The sequence below is a fragment of the Orbicella franksi genome, unplaced genomic scaffold (genome assembly GCF_964199315.1).
Source record: "Orbicella franksi unplaced genomic scaffold, jaOrbFran1.1 SCAFFOLD_37, whole genome shotgun sequence".
NCBI classification, from domain to species: domain Eukaryota; kingdom Metazoa; phylum Cnidaria; class Anthozoa; order Scleractinia; family Merulinidae; genus Orbicella; species Orbicella franksi.
This window is the reverse complement of record NW_027671075.1, coordinates 134,137-143,400: the sequence shown is the minus strand read 5'-3', so window position 1 is coordinate 143,400 and position 9,264 is coordinate 134,137. Positions and strand designations below refer to the sequence as shown.

Below are 9,264 nucleotides of genomic sequence, written 5' to 3'. Positions count from 1 at the left end.
AATGCCTGGACAAGACTTTCTTGTACCTTATCTTTTGCCCAGTCATGTAAAATATTATGTAAATTCTCAAAACTTTCCACCATTTTAAAACACAGAGGGAAAAACTTTGAAATGATGACGTCAATCGTGCGTCTGTACTCTAATAGATCATAGGCGAGAACCAATCAAAATGCAAGAATAACTTGGGTTATTATATAATGAGTTATAGAAACACTCATGAAAGTTTGAGAGAACGCAAAAATGCTGTAGAAACACTCACCTATTGGCTACAGCATTTCTTGTTCTCCCAAACTTCCACTTGTGTTTCTATTTAGCAATCTGATTATGAACTAGAGATTTCTATGAGTCGCTAGTCACTGCATAGAAATCAAGGGTGAATTCTTTCTGAAATAAACACAAATTATGGTGTCCAATTATATTTCTACGTATTATTAAACTTCACGCTTCAACAAAATCGCACAGACTGAATTGTCATTGGAAATTTACAGTTGTTTACGCTTGCGCATTGGTTTTTTCAATAATTTTTAAAGTCAAACACCATTAATGACTCTTGTTTAGTCTTCTCAGGAATTTAATTATCCATTTCCATCAAAATGTTCCTCCAAAACTGCGGGAAAACGAAAAAACTTTGCCATTTCATAAATGACCGACAGCCACTGCACTCTAATAGCTGATAGTGTACGAGTAGCTCAGCAAATCAGATAGTAGCATTTGCATTAGTATACTAGTAGAATTCTACTAAAACTCGATAGAAACATGGTACATGTTTTATACTTCTTAAATAGTGACTGTCATACAAGATTGTACCACATGAGCAGTTTGTACCAATGATAACAAAGGAAAGTTTAGTGAACTTAACAAGATGGCAGGCAGAAATTGTAGGTTTCAGACTGCAATGGTTGTGCTATTGTTATAGTAGCAGAGCTCCCAGCTGCCAAGCAGAGCACCATAGCTGCAGGAACAGAACCTCATGCATGCATAGAAATAGAAAACCAGGCAACTGGTTTTTGATGGTCAACATACTCAGTCACTTACTCAGATCTGAACAAATTGAGATGTCAACAACCAATGCAGATTTGTTTCAGAATATCCCAAGTTTTTTACTCTCAGATGTAAACAAATCGATATGTCAATGGCCAATATCAATTTTCTGTTGCATCAACCTTCCAAAGTAATGTTGCATCGTAATACATTGAAATATACTTTCACTTTTTGAGAGAGTTTGTAACCAAATCAGTGCTAGTAGCTGTTTGAAAGGGTAAAGGTGTGACTGTGTGTAGAGAATGGACTGACACAAAGTTTTGAGAGAGAGTTGATATAGGATAGATACTCATTGCAGTCAGTACATGCATAACCAAGTCATTGCTTGTAGCTGTTTGGAAGACTAAAATATATTAAAGGTATGACTTTGTGTAGAGAATGAATGCAAAGAGTCTTTGACTCCTCAAGATGTTTGCTAGTTGATCCTCCAAGCTCACAAGGGATTTATAATTTCCAGCTGGCTGTGTGTGATGAAATTAAATGTGATTAACCTTGGAACCACAAGAACTTAAACCATGTTGAATCAGTTTTGCCACTGGTGCTGCCTTAATAGAAACTGAAATTCCCAGTTTTTGTCTTAAACAAAGAACCATCTACCCCACCCAATCTAATGATGGGAGTTAAGACAATATGGGAACTATGTCTGTTCCAAGTACATTGTAGAACCCTTTGTCTCACTATAGAGGTTGCAAATGGGGATATTTGGTTTTTTGACAGAAAGAGACTGGAGCTGAAAGAGTTGCTATGACAACACCACTAAGGGTGTCATTTTGTTTCTTTTGTGATGTACATTTGTGGTGCCATGTTTCAAGAACACTGCTTCAATATTCCTAGAGATATTGTTTATTCAATATTTTACCATTTTTAGTTGCAAACAATATGACATCATCACTGATCTAATTTGCATAATAGAAAAATGTCAATATCTCTAAAACGGAAAAAGATATTTCAAAAAGAAAAATGCCATTCTTCTGTATTTTGAAAGGCCTTTCAAATAAGCACAAAATATTTTTCATGTCATATGCACTTTAACAGACTATCATTGAAAACTTGAACTCGCTCTGTAGGGTACGTTAGTTACATAAACACTGGTGTGTTTTAAAGAAAATTCAAGACTGCTTTTTGAACACATATATTTTAACATGTTTTGTGTGATATCTCAACAATGTACCTGGATGTGTTAACTATTCCCTTACCACCAGTGAAAACCATCTATTCAAACCCTCCAAGATTATCTGGGAGTCTTCCAAATACAGACCAAATCATACAGTCTCCTGAACATTTGCCAAATTTCCTGATACAAAGGAAAGGGCTTAAAGTATACATGTATTAACAATTTTTTTTAGGTCAAGAACAAGGTAAAATTGGCAATCTCCCAGATTTTAAGTTTTCATGTTGCCATCTCTGTATACTTTCATAATGGTATTGGCTGTCTTATATAATTTATTCCTCGTTATTTCTCAGAACATACCATCAGCACCTAGACTAGAGCCTCTGGTAAGTATTCCAATTGAATTAGAACTGATGTTATGAAGGATTCCACTCAAAGTTCGAGCAATATTTGCAAAAATTATTTACTAAAAATCTACTTGTATCACAGTTTCATTTTGAGTACTATTTTAAACATCTTACTTTAATTCATTTCTCTAAGTGACCCTGCGGTTAAATTTTCAAGCATAATTTCTCAAGAAGTTAATGTCAAACTTCCCAAAAATGTTTAAAGTGTGTGTCATTTTGTTTTGAGCTGATGTGAAAAGTCTGTTTTAGTTTAATATGGATGACTTTAAATTCAATTTTCTCTCACAGGGTCAGCTTGAGAGCTTAAGTCTCAAAAAGTTCTTGACTGTATTAAAAATGTTATCATACTATGAGGTTTTTTTGGTAACCTAGTTTTTGCCATTATTGCTTGAATGTTCAGCAGAAACCACCTTATTATTGTATTTGGTAAGGTGTGTAAATTAATTAAGGTCACAATCATATACACTAAGTACTATGACAGTGCGACAGTGTCTAAAAAAAAAGATTTGATGCTTGTGTCTGCTTGTGACATACATTCATAGCACTTCACAGGTACACGTAAATGTAGACAATTAAGTGTAATGGTGGAACAGAAGGAAACGTGTGTCTTTTTCTTCTTGTCTTAAAGCCAAACCTTGCCAGGTATCAAGAAAAGCAAAGAAGTCTTCCTTACACATCTACAGCGGGAAAGCCGAAATCCCCAACACCACCTCTTTCGTCTGAACCAGATAGGAAAAAGACCTGTCGAAGAGATGTTGTGGAGCCCCTCGAAAGGACATCGTCTCCATTGCCAAACCTACCAGATGACTTGAAAACCAAACAAGAAAAAATTGATTCTGTTGCACAAGTTAATGCTAAAAGTGTACAGAGGCACACATCACCAAAGCAGACTTTACTCAGTAATGGCACTGGTACACTGGTGGGGGAGACAGATGTTATACCTGAGGGTTTAAGAGACCCACTTCAGATCATCAGCTTGATTAAGGAGAATTCTAAACTGGGGTTTCTTTACATGACACCAGCTGTGGATCGGTCATCCATTGAATACAATCCGTACAACCTCAAGTAAGTTATTTTCCATTGATATTAATTGTAAATGAGGATAAATTAGGTAAAGATCACATTTGAATAGTTAAATAATGTAAATTAAATGTAAATTAAATGTATAAATAATGTAAATTAAATCGATACTAAAATTATCTCAATCATTGTACATCTAGAGTGAAATTACATGATTGTAATTTATAGTTAGCAGATAATTTGATATTTATTCTTTGCTATTTTTCATTGGTATGAGTCATATTTATTGATATTGTTGTGCATTAACGAACATTTTATATTCAACTAAAACAGGATTGTTAGGCATTCAGAAATCAACCATTCTGATTACTACACAATAAGTTCTGAAGGAGTTACTCACATACGTGACAATGAAGCAGAGTTTACTGCCCTTGAAAGGTGGGAGAAGGAGTACACAGACTACAAAAGACTTGTCAAAATTCCAACATTTGCTAACTTCAGGATGTGGAAGGCCTTTGTTGTGTGGAGAAAGAATGTAAAGACAAAGTAAGAGCATAGTGTAGTATATAATATAGTAATATGTATGCAAGTGAATATATGGAAGATCATATATCTGAACTGTGGAGAAAGATATAAAGATATCATTGATCCTCGCAGTTATACGCACAACTTAAGATGGCTGAACACAGTTTTCGCGCACACTTTTGCTGATGCAATTCCGCATGCGTACAAGGATTGCAAAAACAAACATGCCGTCAATAGAGCAATCATTTTATTTACTCAATACCCGCACTATCTGTGCTATTTTTCTCTATTATTGAACGCAGTGTATTGATGGCTTTAGTCTTTTATCACAAAGATATGTTAGAAAAGGTTAGAAAAGGTAACCATGCAAAGAACCCAGCAATTCTCAGCTTTTTCTTTGTTACAGAAAAAACCCAGTTAAATGCACCGCATGCGCAGTTGCTCGAAAAATTGAGACCAATTGCTTTTGCAGAAAATTTATCAATTTCTAATGATCCAGTCGTTAGAATTTCAAGAAATTTGGCAAAAAAAATAGTTCAGAAACCACGTGAATGATCTATCACAAAAAATCTGAATTTTGACATGGGGAATTTTTGATAATACAGAACATGCAGTGAAAACGATTTATGGGGAATTTTGAAAATTGTCTATGTCAAAATTTTCTTTGAACAGTGTTGACAGAAGGGATTTAATATCAATTCATAGTGGGCACATGATGAAAAAAAATCTAACGATTGGATTTTTTTAAATAAACAAAAACCATTTTTTAAGCCTTGTTTTTAAACCAGCCCCATTGCTATGGCAACAGCACACACCTTAGCCAAAATGTGAGCATTCTGTGGTTAACCTTGACTCTTGCAAAAAACAGGTGCCAAAGCATAAGTAATTTAAAAGTAATGGTGAATTAGGCATAGCCACTTGAAAACTGCATTTGGCCACCTTAAGCAGTTGTGAAAATAAAGCCTGAGAGCCTGAACAGGGTTCAAACCCATGATCTCTGCGATACTGGTGCAGTGCTCTACCAACTGAGCTATCAAGCCAACTGGGAGCTGGTCACATTGTGAGTTCGTAATATACCTGTAGATGGTGAAGAGATCATTCTTCACCATCTACGGGTATATTACGAATTCACAATGTGACCAGCTCCTGGTAGAGCACAGCACCGGTATCACAGAGGTCATGGGTTTGAATCCCGTTCAGGCCTGAATTTTTTTCAGGCTTTATTTTCACAACTGCTTAAGGGCCCATTAACCGATTCATGCACACGCTCATGCCCGTTGCTAAGGAGGTGAAATTTCACTTCTAGTCACTTACGGCAGCCTGAGCACGGAAAATAAAAACAACTCAAAAACTGGCAAATTCACTTACATTTTAGATGTTTTCCTTTGTGTTTCACAAAATGCAGAGTAAAAAAAGTACAAGAAAAGACAAAATAAGAGAAAGACAGAAAAACAAGAGCAAAAGAAAGAGAAAAACTAACTCTGTGTGGCTTTGTTTGATCTTACCGAAGTGCGCTGGTAGTGTAAATAGTGCACACGCTGATAGGGTAACTTCCAGTATATATCGGACACACTTCCGGTTTCTTTAAATGGTAAGGGAAACGCGGTTTTTCATTAAATCCAGCCTTTTTCGATGAATTTCGATTAAAGCCAGTGATGGCAACATAGCTATGCATTTCTTTTTCGCAATCATGGTTTTTTCAGAAAATTACGAATTTTTCAATATTTTGAAATGCTCTCAAAACCTGACCTTTTAGAAATGAAACAAAATCGATGCATAGCGTAATGAGGATTTAGATTAAAATATTGAATCAATGAACAAAATCCAGAGAAAGTAATTTGTCTGGGAGCCTTTGCATTTTTTCTGTATTAGTCACATGACTATGGGCGTGGCCTGATGACATCATCACTAGTGTTACTGATCATGAAAAAGTTAAAACACATGAAATAACTCTGAACTAACTAAAAATGATGAGGTTATATGAAATTAAATTTTCCCAAACAACGGCTCGAAAAGATTGGTTAATGGGCCCTTAAGTTGTGCCTTTAACTGCGATGATCAATGATATCTTAGTAATATAGTATATATAGTATTTAAGAAGAAGAAAGCATTACATGTACCATGTTTCTATCGAGTTATAGAAACACAAGTGCAAGTTTGGTAGAACGAGAAATGCTGTGGGAACACAAGCTACAGACAAGTGTTTTCACAAGTGTTTCTATAACTCGATACACAGAGAAAGAGAACATGTCTTCTATTCTTTTAGAAAGCATGGTGGCGAAAAAAGGAAAACATCTTGTTAACTTTGATTATCAATATTTAACCAATCAGCACGCATATTTTTTTAGGACTTTTTCTAAATGTAGTATAGTGATATCAAGGCTGTTGCCTAAGGAAATTTTTAAGGAGCCCTTCAGGCTCCTAACTTCAAAAGTTAGGAGCCCAAGCCACTTTTTTAGGAGCCCAGGATAAACTTTGCGGTGGTCAATATGGGGGGTTGGGGAAGATGGGGGGGGGGGAATTGTGGACATTCAGGGAAGGGGTCTGGGGGCAGAGATTTTCCATAAGACACTAATATGGTGTAATATCAATCAAAGTTTTGAGATAAAGCGTTCAACAACGTGATCAGGTCATGACTGAGAAAGAATACTATTTATGGTCAGACAAACTCAATAATTGGTGTATCCATGCACGTGCTGCAGCTTCTTTTACAAAAATTTATATTGTTGCTTTGGTTTTGAGTTTTGCAAATCTGTTTCAATTTCTCCAATTCCAAAAATATTTGTTATCAAAGTAGTTATTTTGCAATCAGTAAGGCATCAACAGAGACACAATCCATTGGCATACATGAGGTACATAAATTCAATACTGAGCTTGCAATGCATTAATCAGGCGATTTTCAAGTGTGGCTGTTTTTGGCTGTGTTGTGCATGGTGAGAGACTTTGTTGCCATGTTTTGGCTCATATTTCTCGTGATAAAAGCAAAACAGGCCTAGAGTAGCTGTTGTTTCCGTTTAATTTATTGTGTGAATGATTTTTTGACCAATTTCATGAGAAGATTGAAGTCATCAGACAGATTACATGGGAATGAAAACTCCATGTTTAGGCGCCCACTTGGGTTCCTTGAACAGAACTTTTCGCACTCGCAACTTAGGCGCCTCAGGCAACCGGGCGCCCATTAGGCAGCAGCCTTGAATGTAGTGTAGAATATAATCATCAATCAATCTCTTTATTTGTACTCACTCTTGCTAAAGAAAAAAAAGTTACAATTTCAATGAAAATATTAAAAGTAAAAATTTGAGTACTAGCTGCCTGGAGTAACCATAGCGGCTAGCAGTCAACATCAGCATTAAATAGAAATAAAATACAGGACAGCAAGAAAAGTTGAGCACAACTGCACACACAAGAAGAAAAAAAGAAGAGGAAAAACGCTATTTCTATGCTATGAAGGAAGTCTAAAATAGTTTAAGTTATATATGAATACAAAATATTAATATAAGAAGAGCACACAATAGCTATGGTAACCAATAACAGCTATATATTAAACTATAAAAGGAAGACTTGGAAAGGTGACAGAGATGAACAAAATACTAATTTACAGGTAAATTGGAAAACAACACAACTGCTAATTAGAACCTAGTAACTAATAATCTTTGACTAGATCACTTTTTACTGATTTCTTGAAGTTTGAAATAGACAAGGTTTTCAAATTTTCACTAATTAAGTTCCATACTTTAGGGCCCTTAAATTTTATGTTGAATATTCCATAATTTGTTCTTACTTTAGGTAAAGTATAGAACATATTCGAAGCACTTCTTGTATTATAGTTATGTCTTTTATTGACTTGAGTGAAGAAAGTATCAAACTTAGATGGTAGATGTCTATTGTGAAATTTATACATAATGACTGCAATATTAAGAAAGACGAGCTCAGGCGGTTTAACAATATTGGGATAAAGGGATAATAACTTGCTTAAGGGCCCATTAACCGATTCATGCGCGCGCTTGCGCGCGTTGCTAAGGAGGTGAAATTTCACTTCCGGTCACTTACGTCAGCCTGAGCGCGGAAAATAAAAACAACTCAAAAACTTGCAAATTCGCTCACATTTTAGACGTTTTTCTTTGTGTTTTGCAAAATGCAAAGTAAAAAAAGTACAAGCAAAGACAAAATAAGAGAAAGACAGAAAAACAAGAGCAATAGAAAGAGAAAAACTAACTCCGTGTGGCTTTGTTTGATCTTACCGAAGTGCGCTGGTAGTGTAAACTGCGCACGCGCTGATAGGGTAACTTCCAATAGATGTCAGGCGCACTTCCGGTTTCTTTAAATGCTAAAGGAAACGTGGTTTTTCATTAAATTCAGCCTTTTTCGACAAATTTCGATTAAAGCCAACGTTGGCAACATAGCTATGCATTCCTTTTTCGAAATCATGCTTTTTTCAGAAAATTACAAATTTTTCAATATTTTGATATGCTCTCAAAATCAGACCTTTTAGAAATTAAACAAAATCAATGCATAGTGTAATGAGGATTTAAATTAAAATACTAAATCAATGAAAAAAATCCCAGGAAAGTAATTTGCCTGGGAGCCTTTGCATTTTTTCTGTATTAGTCACATGACTATGGGCGTGGCCTGATGACGTCATCAATAGTGTTACTGATCAGGAAAAAGTTAAAACACATGAAATAACTCTGAACTAACTAAAAATGATGAGGTTATATGAGACTAAATTTTCCCTAGCAATGGCTCAAAAAGATCAGTTAATGGGCCCTTAATGGACACCGGCTGTAAGGGCTGCATCCTATGCTGCACATAATGCCCTTCAAGTCATTTATTTTTTTATTGTATTAATATTAGTATTAGCATAGTTTTTTTAGCAGTGTCCCCTAATTAATATGGTGTATTATTTCCAGGCTATAAGGTTTTTGACACTTTAATAAAGTTCTCACTCACTCGCTCACTCACTCACTCACATTTAAGTGTTTGACAAACATTTGAGTATTATAGAATATAATAAGGAATATTGATCACACTTTGAGTAAAATAGTTTATTAATGATAATTTTTATTATATGATATTTTAAAATTACAGAAAGGTGACTCAATGCAAAAACCAGCTGCAGGAAAATCTTTTCATTGTTAATGCAGTAAGTATTATTCAATA

The 9,264-nt window shown here is 35.2% G+C and overlaps 1 protein-coding gene across 1 annotated transcript in view; it reads left to right on the top strand.

The window, feature by feature from the left end:
* Positions 1–34: 34 nt before the first annotated feature.
* LOC145477258 (dynein axonemal heavy chain 6-like) overlaps positions 35–9,264 on the top strand; it is a 100,613-nt gene continuing 91,383 nt past the window's right edge. The window contains exons 1-4 of the mRNA XM_081455497.1: positions 35–2,538; positions 3,188–3,624; positions 3,913–4,125; positions 9,193–9,247. Of these exons, the coding sequence (XP_081311623.1) occupies positions 2,434–2,538; positions 3,188–3,624; positions 3,913–4,125; positions 9,193–9,247 (810 nt within the window). The 5' untranslated portion in view covers positions 35–2,433. The remainder of the gene's footprint in view (positions 2,539–3,187; positions 3,625–3,912; positions 4,126–9,192; positions 9,248–9,264) is intronic.